Source organism: Fundulus heteroclitus, unplaced genomic scaffold (assembly GCF_011125445.2).
Source record: "Fundulus heteroclitus isolate FHET01 unplaced genomic scaffold, MU-UCD_Fhet_4.1 scaffold_55, whole genome shotgun sequence".
Taxonomy (NCBI): Eukaryota; Metazoa; Chordata; class Actinopteri; order Cyprinodontiformes; family Fundulidae; genus Fundulus; species Fundulus heteroclitus.
Window position 1 is genome coordinate 2,422,314 of NW_023396978.1, and position 15,285 is coordinate 2,437,598.

Consider the following 15,285-nt stretch of genomic DNA (forward strand, 5'->3'; position numbering starts at 1 on the left):
CTTCTCGGTCGACCACTGCTCTTCCCACTGAACCTTTGCTCTTGCTCTGGCTGGGTTGTTTTTTGGACTCTTGCCCTCCTTTGACCTTGTTCATGTTTCTAGATTTTCTTGTCTCGCCTTGCCCTCGCTCTGACAGCTCATCGGCTTTCTGGACACGACTCAGCCCGTTTCTTGACCGCGTATTTAGCTCAGTCCTTTAGACCTGTCCGCCTATTCTGCCTGTCATCTCCTGCTGTGAGCAACCAATGTAAACTATATCTCATCAAACGGCACAGCGTTATTTAAAAAAAAATATATACTCTCAAGGCAATATACAAAGCAAACAGGTCAAATTAATTTACAGAAAATACAGTCCAATCATACAGGTAGATTCAAATGAAATTACGTGCATTCTAGTGCGATCCTATATATATACTACAATGCCATCAAATTCAGTGTATAATACCAATCGTTGTTAAACTTGCAGCAATCCCTCATACTGAGCAACCATATAAAGTTTCACATTTAGGTTTAATGTACACTAAATGTTCAAGTTTAGATAAAATATGTAACAGTTTTTTTTGTTGATGTCTATATTTTACTAAAACATGCTCACGATGAGAACAACCATTCACCATCCCATCCCAGGCCTCCAAACCCACAGCCTCCATTCATGTGGCTATGTGCTTCACTAGCCTGGACAGCCAGACTGACTAAAACGGAACGTATGCGGCATAAGTCAGTCTGCTTGGCCAGGCTAGTGCTTCACTGTCCTACAGACCAGATCTGTCTTTAATCTAGTTAAAAGAACACATTAAAATGTGATGAAAATAAAAGCTGACTTCACACACAGAGACACATGCACTGCAAAAATGGAACTAAAAATAAGTAAAATGCTCCTAAAATGTTTTTATTTTTCCTTGGTTTGAGTAGGTAAATAAGATCATCTACCAATAGAATAAGATTTTTGCACTTAAAATAGGAACAATTTATCTCCATCATCTTATTTCAAGTGCAGTATATCTCATAATCTTATTTTAGGGGTCAAAATACTCACTCCATTGGCAGATAATCTCATTTACCTGCTCAAATCTAGGACAAAAACACACATTTTAAGAACATTTTACTTATTTTTAGATACGTTTTTGGAGTGTGTTTGTTTCACACTTTTTTTTTTCAGGTGTAAACCAGAGTAATATAAAATTACCAGTAACACTGGTTATCAGTATGTATTACCAGGTTGTTTAAACAAATATGCTACATGTCATTGGGAATATGATTGGTCTTACCCAACCACACATCGTCCACAAGTGTGCAGGAGAAAATGCAAGTCCTATATTCCATCTACATTCTTTCATTTCAAAAATCTATTTGAATTTTGAACCAGATACATATTATTTTCCAGATCATTTTTCTCAAGTATACGAGCTCTTCTAAAGCACCCCCGGTAATTCTGAGAAACCTTCTCCAACGTGCAGGGTGTGGCTGCAGCACTGAAAATATTTTTTTCGTCAATAATTCCTCTGAATGAGTCACTGAAACAATGGCGACCTTTTCTTAAACATACAAAACCTTTTCTTTGAAGGAAAAAAAAAGAAACACACAGATCATAAAGAAATGTGTATCCATTTTCCCCTCTGACAATGTTTTTGATATAAATATACATAATCAAGTACTTTCATGTAGTGCTACTTGATACAATAATATCATGCAGTACTATATACAATAATAATTTCATTTGCTAACACAGTTCCGATGAGAAGTTTACACGAGCAGGCTGGTTGGATATTTGACCACTCCTCTTGGCAGAATGGTTAGAGTTACTTAATTTGATTGGTTTGCTGCCAGCTGCATGTTGAGGCAGTTGTTAGCACTGTTGCCTCAGAGAAGAAGGAAATCCTGGTTGGGACCTTTTCAGCATGAAGTTTGCATCTTTTCTCAGTGCATGTGTCTGATCTTTTTCAGGCACTTTTGCTTTTTTTCCTCGGTACAACAAAAGCCGTTGTCCCCCTGAGGCCTCTGTTTAGTACAAAAACATGCAAATCTTGTTAAATTGTCTCTCTAAAGTACCGTCAGGCAAACTGTAGATACGCTTTGTTACCTTATTTTTCTACAACACACATTCTATAGTAACTGTGAATATGTTTCATTTAAATGAAAAAAAATAGTCAATGGACTAATGCTTTAACTTGAGTATGATACCTTTTCCTATACACCAAGGTAATCATTTTACTTTATTTGTCGTTTCAAAAAAATAGATTTATTTGAAATTCTTAAAAACCTGTCGTTCTTTGACGTTTTTTTAATATATATATATATATACATAATTTTCCACATGGCGAGCTATCTTAGCCATGGAAGCTGGCAGACGACAGAAAAAGCAGACACACAGCAGGCTGTAAAAAAAAAAAAAAAATCAACTTCCGGTAACTCGTCATCTTTTTAGTAGACGATCTTTGAGGTGTCACCTAGCAACCAGCGACAACAAACCCCAGCTAGCTAAGCGGTGCTGGTTGTAAAGGTTAGCCGAGGGGCTAAGTTGAAGCTAGCCTAAAAAAAAACTTTGTTGTTGTTTTAGTTTTTTTTTTTTTTTTTTTCAGTACAAAATGGTTAAACAAACGATACAGATATTCGGTCGCATTAAGCCCACAAAGAAAACAGCGGCGGTAAGAACATAATTCAACACATTCAGATGAACAGAGAAACATTTAGAGTTAAAACCAGGTAAAGTCCGCTTATTGCCCGTGGCGTTTAGAACGTTGCGTATATTCTAGTCTAGACTTTATTAAGAGATGCTTTTCAGACTGCGCAGCTAAAGAAAACACCAGGTGCATGCAACTCCTGATCTAGTAACGCCGCCGCTAAAAATAGCCCTCATCTTCTCAACCAGTTTTTCTTTTTTTTTTTTTGCTTGTTTGTTTTAACCACTAAAGCAGATTTTGTTATCCTGATTTGTCGGTTATGTCTTTAATGATGATGGCTCGTTTCCATCAAGTGTCCCAATAAATCATTCGGATGAGCAGGAATCCACAAAAGAGTCCCAGTGCTTCTGGAGATATGCACACCTGAAAGGAATGCAGTCGTTTCAGATTGTTTTCAGTGACACATTACATGTGCGAATCTTGCTATAACTTGCCTTTTTTTTCCCCACTGTTCTAAACACAGCTTAGGCAAAGATCGGGCTCTCCTAGCTTTTTCTTTTTTTTTTCTTCTTTTTTTTGTTTGTTTATACCACAATTTTGTGTATCTTTTTGACATTTTTTTTTTAGAAAAATTGTTGCAAGTTTGTTAAATATGAATAATGAGCCATTACAAGGCTCCCAACTTCAAGAAATGAACAAAGCAGTTTTAAATTAGACGTTTGAGCACCAAGGTTGAATGCATAAAAATACCAAGAATGACTTAGTTACGTAGTTAGTTAGTTAGTTAGTTAGTTAGTTAGTTAGTTAGCAGGTACATACTCGATTGGGATGATGCATCTTCAGAGTCCTGTGCTGGATCTGTTTCTGGATTCTTTTGTTACTTGCTTAAAGCCATTAATTTATTATTACCATTCATGTGATCTCATGTGAGCTCCTAAAATTAGAATATCACTGAAAAGTTAATTTATTTCAGTAATTCAACTAAAGAATTAAAACTTGTATATGATAAAGCTATATTATACAAAGAGTGATAAATTTCAAGCGTGTATTTCTGTTAATTCTGGCGCTTATGGCTTGAAGGGAACGAAAACCCAAAATTAAAGGTTTTAATATTACATAGGACCGATGAATTGTTATGATATGGTCATGTTATAGCTTACAAAGGGGGCTGACGTTATAGTTGACTAGTTGTCACTCTGAATGCATCTTTTGTTCTCCACTCGTCCATTTTACTCCTGTATTACGCACACACTTAAATAGCACAATATGCTATCATCTTCAGATACAAAAAGGGATAAAAATAAATGGAACACACATTCTAGAAAAAAAAAAAAAAAACTTCAGAAAGTGAAAGAATCCACTTTACATAAACTCCTTTTAAGGGGTTTAACATATGTTTGGTATTGTACATTTACAGATGTAAGTTCCCATAGGATGCAGAGCTAAAACTGCAATTGTATCTAATTAAAGCTATTTTCTTAGCAACGTATCTGTTTAAACAAAAATGCTGCCAACAGTTCTGTAGCGCTTATGCATTACCTGACAATATCTACCACAATGAAAGAGCACAGCTCCTTTCTAGCAGGCTTCTCCAGGGTTTGGCACACATGTTTGGAAAAACAAAAAAACAAAACAGCGTTGATGGGGAGGGCAAAGCAACAAACAGGGTGACAGTGGAAAACCAATCTAATCACTGGGGCCATATCTTTTTTTATTCCTCCAGCCCTGGAGATTGGTAATTACATCAGTGTCCATTGGAAACAAATGCCAGAAGCTCCAAAACGTAGAAGGCGGGTGTTCAGAACACCCCAGCCAACCCTACTTAAATGGCCTCCAGTGCTAGAGCTCAGTCGATATTGGTTTAATGTTCTACAATTTTCCTTGCCCCCCCCCACCCTGAGGCCTGGCTTTGGCTTGAATCGCCAGAGCCTGCATGCTTTGAGCGCTGATCCTGATTGCCTCTTTAGTTCTGTTGCTTTCCACAGGATATATGCTCCATAAACTGGCATCTTTTCATTTCTGGGCTTTGCAACGCTCAAACCACAGATGTCCAAACCTATATTTCTAACCAAACGTGATGTATAGGCTGTTTGTTGAAGTTGGACCGCAAGTATCGCACCACATACAATTAAGGCATAAAATCTGTAAAATATATAGCAGGCCAGTAACTTATATGAATGTTTATCTGGCTGTTCTCAAATACTTCCTAAATGCCATGTTGTTTGAAGATTTCAGCCTATAGTTACCACTTATAGAAGTTATGTGTCTCTGTTTAAGTTCCCTCTGGTTTCCTCAGGTGTATTCTGTGGACAATGAAGAGGCGACAGGTGCCTCTCTGGAGTTTGTGCTTCCCAAGGACCTGGCTGATGGCTTTGTTAACAACAAAAGGGAATGCTACAAATTCAGGTATATTGACTCCAAAAAGTTCATTTTATGTTTTTATTTCATTTATTTTAAAATACATTTGCCTTTTATTATCAGTATTTCTCGTAACACCACCGTATTGGGTCCATATTTCAAGTTAAATGCACAAATAGACTTCTGTTTGTCATTGATACAAAGGCAGGACAAGGCAGGTTTATTTGTATAGCACTATTCAAATGCAAGATAAGTCAAGGTGCTTCACAGTAAGATAAAGGAACAGGTAATGAAAATTATATTCAAAATCAATACATACAAACTGTATAATAAAGATAAATTATACATTTATCTTTATAAATCTTTCAATGTATGAGATTTAAAGAAAATCGGTAAAATCCAAAATATAAACAGAATAAAGATGAGCTGATACATCAATCTTTAGAGGTGCAAAATCTTCAGTAAATAGTATTTAATAAAAACCCGCTGGTAGTAAAGAGTGTGCACCAGTTTTCCGGGGTGTCCTGGATTAACAGGAAACCATTTCCTCTGACTATGTTTCTAAAACGGTCGTAGACGGACTAACAGACTTTACCTGGTTATTAAAATGTAGGTTCTCAAGCCATAACTCCTAGTCTAGTTCTGCATGTTCTCCATTAAGCTTGAAGCAAATTTGGAGAGGCACGTTATTTATTTGATAAGGTGTTAAACCTAATTTAATACTTACAGTTTATTCACTCCCCTGACAGCTAACCCTACCTAACATTGGTGCATGAGAAACCTAAACCCAAGATCAGTGGATTTAATACGAAAAAAACAGATTAATATGTGACCAATCTAGCATTGAATTACCATTATAGTTTTTTTTTTATAGGTTTGATCACTGCAGTTTCAGTGCTTCTGGAATATAAGAGAACTTTACTACCTGCAATGTTTTAAGTGCAGCACAGATAAGAGTGTTTTTTTTTTTCTTTCTTTCAAGGTAGCAGGTTGAGGGTTTCAGGTCATGAACACTTTCAGAGATACATAAACCGAAAATTGAAAAATAATCAAGATGTAGTACTGATTCTGGAGGCACACGACATACTGTTCTGTTTATCCTCTAAATAACAATATTAGAAGAAAGTGGGTCCTTTTATTCAGGCTACGACTGATCTAAACAGATTAATCTGTGACTGATCTAGCATTGAATTTGTGCAAATGAAAATAGAACTTATTTTGAATTGTATGATCTAAGTGTAGAAAACTACGTAAAAAAAAAAGCCAACGCTCATACGGCTGCATCTGAACTTTCTTTTCATGAATAATTCATCCAGAGGTCCTGTCAGTGAGGAGCCAGAACATCTGTTTAATGCTTGGCTGCAGCCTCGTATACCCTCTGTGCAGGGCCCATGCCACGCTTCCAAGCCTTAAATTCACAGTTCGAAGGTCTGACAGCAGTGGACACTCAGAGCGAAAACCACATGGTCTTATAATAGCTTGCGGAGGTTCCCCTGTGCCCTTATAGCAATAAAGTTTCCACTTTTAACAGCCTTCATTTGGGCGGATTCGGCTAAAATTTTCTCTGTGGGCTAAAACACGATGGGTATCGTTTGTTTCACAAAACAGGACCAGTTAGATAATCCTCATCTATTTGAGACCTTAAAACATTTAACAGTCAGCTGTGGATGTTGAAAATAAACGTGATTTTTGGGCTATTCTTAGCCCGTTTCATGAAATGTGTTTTCTTTTTTTCCTCCAGGTTCCAAAAGGTGTTTGATCAGCATGTTAAACAAGAGGAGGTATTTGATGAAATTGCAAAACCAGTTGCAGAAAGGTAAAAAAATAAAATAAAATTGTTGGCCTTAATGCTTAGCTTTTTTTGAAACTTTATATGAGTGATAGAAAACATCTTATCTGTGCATTACAGTCCCCCCAGACTAAAGCGAGGCCCCACAGATTCAGTCAGCCTTGTTGACAGGAAATCAGTAAAGTTCAGGTTTCTTTAAGATGGAAATGGAGGGTGTCTGTGATGTTTAGCGCGTTTTTAAGCACTTAAACCACTAAGTGGACGGAGCTGGCAGGCGAGATGGCACACCGTGCCATCACGAGAGCGAGCTCGTTCTCTAGCCGCAAAGCTGTAGCCTCTGTATTTAACACTTAGACTTACAGTAAACGTACACGTGGGATGAACGCGCCGCTTTGATGCTGTATTATTTTCTAATCCGCCGTCTCGGTTTTATTTTCAAAAAAAGGGATGTGATGGGATAAACACAGTTTTGTTTGCCATCTACCGATCTGCTCTGTTTTTTTTTTTTTTCCCCCGGCTTGTTTTATATCCTGGTTCGTTATTTTTAGTCAGCTCCAGTCTTGGTTTCCTTGAAGGTCTAGTATTTTTGTCTTGTTTTATGCTCTGCAATGTGCACATTCAGCAGAGATTTTAGCACCCAGATTTAATGTATTAGTAGTCCTGGCTCCTCTCTTATGCGCTTCTTCTCTCCAGCTCACATCACAGGTTTGTATAGGACAGAACTTGAGAGTGTGACTGTCATTAAAGAAGGTTGGTTTTGTATTTGGTGAACATTTTTCGTGATTCTGTTTCCTTACTTTGAGGATCATTATCAAATAGAGAGTAATGATTCATTTTATGTTTTCTGGCAAAAGCCATGAGGTTCTCAGGTTAGCCCAGATCCTCTCTGACGAACTTTGGTCAACATCTTCAACGATATCTATCGTTTTTCTTCTTTTTTTTTGGAGGTTGATGTGATTTTCCACCAAAATACGTTCCATAATTGTGTAAATAGATGAACGTGGCACCCTTTAAAGCATCTGTAAATTGTATCCAAGGATGAACCAGACTTGTTGAGGTTCACTGTTCTCTTCCTGGTATCTTGGTTGATCAGGTCAACATGATGTCACGCAAAGGAACCGCGTGTTTGAAGTATTGCCTTAAGGTTTACCCTGAGGTTTGCCTCCAATCAACTCGTGGTTGTTGATTACTCTCGCTGAAGCTTACAACGCCATTACATCATCAGCTGAGCGTTCCCAAATTCTTCAAGGGCATAGTGATCTGGAGTATGCAATCCTCCGATTTTAAAACAAGTAATAAAAAACAGATCTTTATTTACTCTTTATTAGAAGTTTAGCATGCCTATCTGACTTAAAGCAGGAAAAATGTTGTCACATTTAATTTCAGACAATGATGACAAAAAGCTTGCTGTCCTGCAAGGACCGAGCTTATATGGACGATGGACAGATGGTCTGAAACATTAATAAACAAATGAAAACAATTACATGCTATACATAAAATACCGTGAAAGTAGAGCAAAACCCTTGAGCTTCTTTTTAAGATAGATATTATTATTTAAATACTACACACCAAACAGAAACTCTTCATGGCATTGCGTTATCATTTGTCAAGACTTAATTTCGAAAGGGAAGAAAAGCAAACAGGAAAAGATGGGGAGTTTCCTTGGAATTTCCTGCAATCAAATGTTGGTTTTTGTCACTGTCATGTAAACAAGTTTCTTCCTCTTTATCCCACCAAACCTTGCCCTCACCTATTAGCCCTGCCATCTTCTCACATTCCACACAGTCAACTTTGTTACACTGGGACCTATACGTGGAATCCCACAAGTGCTTTAGATTTTCTTAGCTATTAGGGGACACATAAACAATGGTCAACTAATGACTCTGATGTGTCCGACCTAACTGACATAAGTTCATTGACCTGAGTATTGAATTACCACCCCAAACCAACGATTTAGTGCTCCTACGTTTGTTGTGGCAGCTGGTATACATTAGGATAAAAAGCAGCAGTCACAACCGGGCATCATCTTTCCACATTAATTTGAAATTGCCCTCTTTGAGTCTTTGAAATGAGCCTTACATCTCTAGTCTAGTCGTTCTGTCAAGTCATGAGCATCCTGTCTCTCCAATCAGGCAGGTCTTAGTCCTCTGTGAGATCCCTATACGCTCAAGAGATCCAACTTATACAGACTATTTAGATCTGGATGGAGGGAGTATTTCTCTCAAGTAAATTGTGTTGTCAGTCTGAATGTGGCTATTTGACTGGAACTTTTTTATAGGTGTCCTATAACACTTTTTTAATTCAGTCCAACATACTTTATTAATCCTAAAGGGAGTCAACAAAAAATGTTATTACATTTTCCAAAGAGAAAATAAATAACGGACTGTTTAGTAATGGACTAATTTGTAAAAACGGCTTTTGATCTAGAGGTACAATCCAAAATTTTGATTATCGCGAACAACAATATGTTTTTGTTCAGTGAAATATTTCAAGCTTTTACTTTTTGTCATGTTGGCGATTATGGCTTACAGATAATAAAAACTCAAAGTTCAGTGTCTCAGAAAATCTGAAAACCATGAAAAAGGTAAATACTGGAAACTCATGGTTTTACACCCTAATCAACCAATTAACTCAAAGCACCTGGAAAGGTTTCCCGAGCCTCTATATGAACTCTCAGTCTTGGTCAGTAGGCCACACTGCCATGGGGAAGACTGCTGACTGGGCAGATGTCCAGAATACAGTTGCTGACACCCTTCACAAGGAGGATAAGCCATAAAGGGTCACTGCTAAAGAAATTGGTTTTTAATCAAGTGCTGCATACAAGTATATTCATAGGAAGTTGAGTGGAAGGAAAAAATGTGCTAGGAAAAGTAACACCATCAACAGGGATAACTGCAGCCTTCAGTGGAAATCAGTTCACAAACTATCGCCATTATTCTCCCCCATCGTTCATGTTTATTTACTCTGAACTCACGTTTGATTTTGAGAGGTCTCCCAAGATTTCCCATCTTATACCTGAAAGCCATTCGTGTGTGGCGTGTTGTGCTCGTCGTCTGATGGGACACCACACACTGTACGAGCAAACCTGTTATGTCTAAGATTTTTTTTTATCGTTAGGTGTGATGTCTCTCAGGCTTTGAAAAACGTCCGACTATTTTAAAATCCTGCCGTGTGAACCAGCCTTAATGAGGAATGAGAGGCTCCATCCGGATAGCCTTAATAATAGCTCCTAGCTCCTGTTCCTTGACCTTCCATGGGATCAAGGAACAGTGAGAACTCTATTGTGGATAGGTCAGGAGCTTCGTTGATTTCCACGAGGGGGCTGTGCTGTACGTCAGGTCACGCAAAGGATTGTGGGATACCTTAAGGCTTCTTAGCGCTGGTAAGAGACGCACTTATCACGGCGACCACGGACACACATCTGCTTTGGCTAAAGAGCCCTCACTTAATAAGGGCATGCCGACTGAGCCAGAGACTGTTTAATAAATATCTATACTTTTGCTGCTATACTTCCACTGGTGCATCAGTAGCATACTGTTACCTTGATGGCCTTTGTCAAAGTTAATGCTTGCGCAATGGGACAAATTCTCTTAGGTGTTTACTTTCACAACAGTCTCTGTCTTGCCGGGGTGTAACAGAAACCCCTCTGTTAAACCTCTCACAGAGTATTTAAAAAAATAAACCATCATAAATGGCTTAAAGAGAAGACGAGTGGGTGTGATGATGTTGGGCTGGCAACGGAGACCCACCGTCTGCTTCGTGATCTCACTTCGCTAGGCAGCGAGACCTGCAGTCGAAGTTCAGACAAGTTCTGTCCGCTGGCCAGGAAAGCTGAGGTGTAAACAGGAACAAGAGCTGGGACACGCCCAAACCTCAGTGGCACAGCCCAGGCCGCATCATTAGTACTGACATTAAGCTAAACACTGAGCCTGCGTCTTTTCTCCCCGCTGCCAATCACCACCATGACTCACAATCGAGTGAAGTGATGCCCAACGGCTTTTTAAGTCAGGCTAACGGAGCAGCATTTATTTGAGTGGACGGATGTTCTATTTAAACTGACGTGCTATTTTCTCCCTGCTGTTCCAGGAAAGGTGTAAATATATGTATATTATTCTTGCAAAAGAAAAGTCTGAAACTACCATTGGTCCATGCTGTACTCTTAGCACTGAGGCCACTCTCTCCTTTTGCCATCTCTTCTTGGGTAATCTCAACACTTTCGCAACCGTACTTTGGTTGTTTAAATATCACATCCCTCAGGAGTTTCACCATTATGAAATAAAACCGGTTTCCATCACTGTGTGCACGTGTAGAACAACAGATCCGTGCCAAACCCAAAAATACCAGACCCTGCCTAGTTGCAAGGATTTTTGGCTCCAACTGTCAGCCATGCTCCAAACCATTCTTCCCTCGCCAGCAAACGTCTGTCGCCATCACGGCTCTGAATTCACTTTCATGCTTTAATGTGGATTTGTCAGGTTTCATTTGCAAACACTCACATTGCCCTAAGGGCCGTTCCAGAAATTAAAATGGAGATGTCACATAGGGACTAAGTTGTTTGTGAGCAAAACGTTCTGAAATTTGTAGACAAGAAGGGGACACTTTATGACTGGCTACAGTAATTTGAGTAAATCTTGAGTAAGTCTTTTTTTCATTTTATTTTTCTGTGTTAGATTAATGGAACGTTGTGTATTCAAAGCTGCATTTGTGTATTTACCGTAGGATCAGATGATTTAGTGATCCATAAAACCTTAGAATTAAAGAGCACTTATTCTATCACAACTATTATTTGAGAGATTATCGCTTCCTTAACTCTGTGAATTTGCACACACTCAAATTGTAAATGTAATAAATCTCCAGTTTGTTTGCATAAAAAATGTACTTTCTCACTAATACATTACATCTACCTAGGTCTTCTGTTCTGCAGAAGAAATTTGCTTCAAGGACTTCTTGTTGCATATGATTTTATTTTTTTTTCTGTGCAGTGCACTGGCTGGCTATAATGGCACCATTTTTGCCTATGGTCAGACGGGAAGTGGGAAGACGTTCACCATCACCGGAGGAGCTGAGCGCTACAACGATCGCGGCATCATACCGCGCACCCTGTCCTACCTCTACGGCCGCTTCAGTCAGGTCAGAGCCGGCTCTTCTGCTGTTACAGTCCACTCATGCAAAGCAAACCTCAGCTTCTGCCAAGTGTGGGAAAAAACAGATACTTTACGCTGCTTTCCAGTTTGAGATAATATCATTTCGCTTCACAGGACAGCAGTATGATGTACTCCACACACATCTCCTACCTGGAGATCTACAACGAGATGGGATATGACCTTTTGGATTGCCGACATGAGGCGTCGCGACTGGAGGACCTACCGTCAGTGTTTTGCTCAAACGCTTGTTTTTTTTTTTAATTGGACTTAAACGGAAAATGTTCACTATTTGATTGCCGGGCGCCGCATGATTCCAACGTAAAACAAGTCTTTGCTAAAATATGGAGACAGTAATACTGTAATACTGATCATAAATGGTCACCATAGTGAGTTCAAAGGATATGTTTGACATGTAGCTTGTTATCTTATCCATTATTCCTACTTTTTGTGTGTACAAATATTTTTATTTCTAACCTCTGCTCTCTTTCATCTTTTTTCCTGTTTACTCTCACAAGTGTGAGAGTGATTCATATCAAACTTCGAGGAATGGCATTAAGCGATATGTTAGTTTCATTGTTGCGTTACATGTTTTTCATGTACCACTTCATTTAAGTTACTTCTTTACTAGAACTCAAGGTTTTACATACTCACAAATCACAGTCATGTGCATATAGCCAGTCAGGGTTTTTTCTCAAACACTGGCCAAGCTGTGGCTATACTTGCTCAATAATTAAGAGGTTGTAGCGGTGACATCCCCCCACTGTCTGTCTTTATCTCCCCTTTGCTACCAACAATGCCTGTTCCCCTTCCTTTCTGAGATTCCTAGTCTATTTGATGTTGCTCTACATTTTTCTTTCCATCTGTTTTCAACACGCACTCATCTTTCCATCATCTGGATTCCTAAAAATCTACAAATTACCCTCGTTCATTCTGTGTTTATATCTTTTTTTTCTTTTTTTTGCAACAGTGCAATAATCAAACTGTATCTAAGGTTGGCTCGGCTGCGGAGGAGAATTACTCTGCCAGGACGAAGCTCTGAATGACAATAAGATTAATACTGTTTTATCAGGCCACTTCAATTACCTACACATGTTAACATAATTATCCGAACGTGTTCGCCAATCATTCCTCGCCGTTCGACGTGTCAGTCAAGTAGCTGCGCTCTCACATCGCCGGTGGCTGGATGGAAACGATGCGGTAGGATCGCTAGAGTAACTCAGCCCCGTCTGCGTTTCAAATCGCCTGATGTGGGCGAGAAACAATCACATGTTTGTTTTTAAAGATTTGGCCCTGTCTGTTATCAAGTTATGAACACCCAGCTAGATAAATCACATGTGAGACTAGGCTGCAGCCCATACTGTTTGGATTCAGTGCCGAGTTACGCCAAGGCCAGGGGAGGTAAATAGATGACATAACTGACACAATTAGCTATATTCCTGTGGTTTAGTGTTCAATTATGGATTCTGTCATAAAACATGTGCAGCTTTAGCATTTATATTTATTATTTCTGGTTTATTTTTGGGAACTATAAAGGAGGTTTGTCCAGTAAAGTTTTAAGGAATCATGCATTGAAGCTTTAGTAGTCATTCTACATACTTCCAAAAAAGGAAGAAAAAGAGGTTTTTGTAATCATATACAGCGCCTTTGAAAAAATATTCATACCTCTTGAACCTTTGCATATTTTGTCACTTTACAGCCAAGAACTGCAATGTATTATTGAGATTTTATGTGGTGGAAGAAAACAATGGTGTGCATAATTGTAAAATGGAAGAAAATGGACACATGGTTTTTAAGAGCTATTTGCAATTACAGCTGCAAGTCTTTTGAGTTGAGATAATTAAGCTTTTTAGTCCATTATTCTCTGGAGAATAACTTTGAACACAGCTTGTCGTTTGAATTCAGGCATAGAGTTTGACCAGGACATCTTCCCTTTTCCTTTTTTTTTCTCCACTGTGGGGGTAATGAGTTCAGGATGATGTGCAGGGTTAGTTTGCTGTAACACAGCCTTTTTGGATGCAGGAAAAGAGGTTCATTTGTCTGCCACCTTCTAAATATTTGCCGTTGCCAGTACACGTGCTCTGTAAACTGCAAGATGGATTTCTTGGGACTTCTTGTGGGATGTTGTTTCTTTACAACCTAATCCTGCTTGACCTGTCTGTTGTGCTCCTTGGTCGTCACGACCTCTAACAAACATCTGAGACATTCACAAAACAGCTGTATTTATAGTAAAATGAAATTACACCATGTGGATTCTTTTACTTGGTAACTTAGAGCTGCTTAATTTGCTTAGGGGTATCAGAGTAAGGTTTTTAGATTTTTGGGTTAGGGTTAGGGTTAAAGAAAGACGAAAAAAGACATGGCCCTTTCCTAGCACTTCACAATTGTAAGCTATCTAGTGTTGGTGTATTATAAAACATCCACGTAAAATACAATGACAGTTTTTTTTACAACTTCAAGGGGTATGAATGCCTTATTTTAGGGGGTTGGGCTTTGTTCTTTATGCCACGGTAGCCCCAGGCAGGAGACCCAAAGCACCACCCCAGATTTGCCAAATGCACTGCAAAAAGGGAACTAAAAGTAAGTAAAATCTTCTTAAAATGTGTATCTTTTTCCTTTATTTGAGCAGCTAAATAAGATTATTTGCCAATGGAATGAGAATTTCTAACCCTAAAATAAGATAATTAGCTAAACTGCATTTGAAATAAGATGATAGAGATGAATTGTTTTTATTTTAAGTACAAAAATCTTATTCCATTGGCAAATAGTCTGATTTACCAGCTCAAATCAAAGAAAAATACACTAATTTCAACAGGATTTTACCTACTTTTAGTTCCCTTTTTGCAGTGTGTCCGACAGAGGTAGGTTGTCAGTGAAGAACAGGAGCAGCAGCTCCAAGGCCAAAGCTGCACAGGGTTAGACATAGAGCCCACCTGCCAACCTGGGAGGTCAAGCATAAAGGAGGCCCACCAAAACCCAGCGTAGCCTCTGTGTCTCATGGCCAGCCCAACACATCCCCTAGATAAGAGCCATCGACCATCCAACAGGAGCCAACCATTCCATGACGTGGCCCAAGCAGCTACACAACGCAAAACCAAGAGAGGCACCCCCAATGGCCATGTTACTGTTGTTGTTTTTTTTTGTTTGTTTTTCTTTGTCAGTAAAGTGATGATTATGGAGGATCCAGAGCAGAACATCCACCTCAAGAATTTGTCTCTGCAGCAGTCTGCTAATGAAGAGGAGGCTCTGAATCTGCTCTTCCTGGGCGACACCAATCGCATGATTGCTGAAGTAAGAAAAAGGACCACACACACACACACACACACACACACACACACACACACACACACACACACACACTCATAAAAATCTGTGT

General features: G+C 39.0%; 1 protein-coding gene across 1 annotated transcript in view; it reads left to right on the forward strand.

Annotated features, from left to right (window-relative positions):
* Positions 1-2,510: 2,510 nt before the first annotated feature.
* LOC118561063 (kinesin-like protein KIF6) overlaps positions 2,511-15,285 on the forward strand; it is a 28,916-nt gene continuing 16,141 nt past the window's right edge. Inside the window, exons 1-6 of the mRNA XM_036132824.1 lie at positions 2,511-2,645; positions 4,918-5,027; positions 6,721-6,795; positions 11,751-11,898; positions 12,027-12,136; positions 15,071-15,200. Coding sequence (XP_035988717.1) covers positions 2,586-2,645; positions 4,918-5,027; positions 6,721-6,795; positions 11,751-11,898; positions 12,027-12,136; positions 15,071-15,200 — 633 coding nt within the window. The 5' untranslated portion in view covers positions 2,511-2,585. The remainder of the gene's footprint in view (positions 2,646-4,917; positions 5,028-6,720; positions 6,796-11,750; positions 11,899-12,026; positions 12,137-15,070; positions 15,201-15,285) is intronic.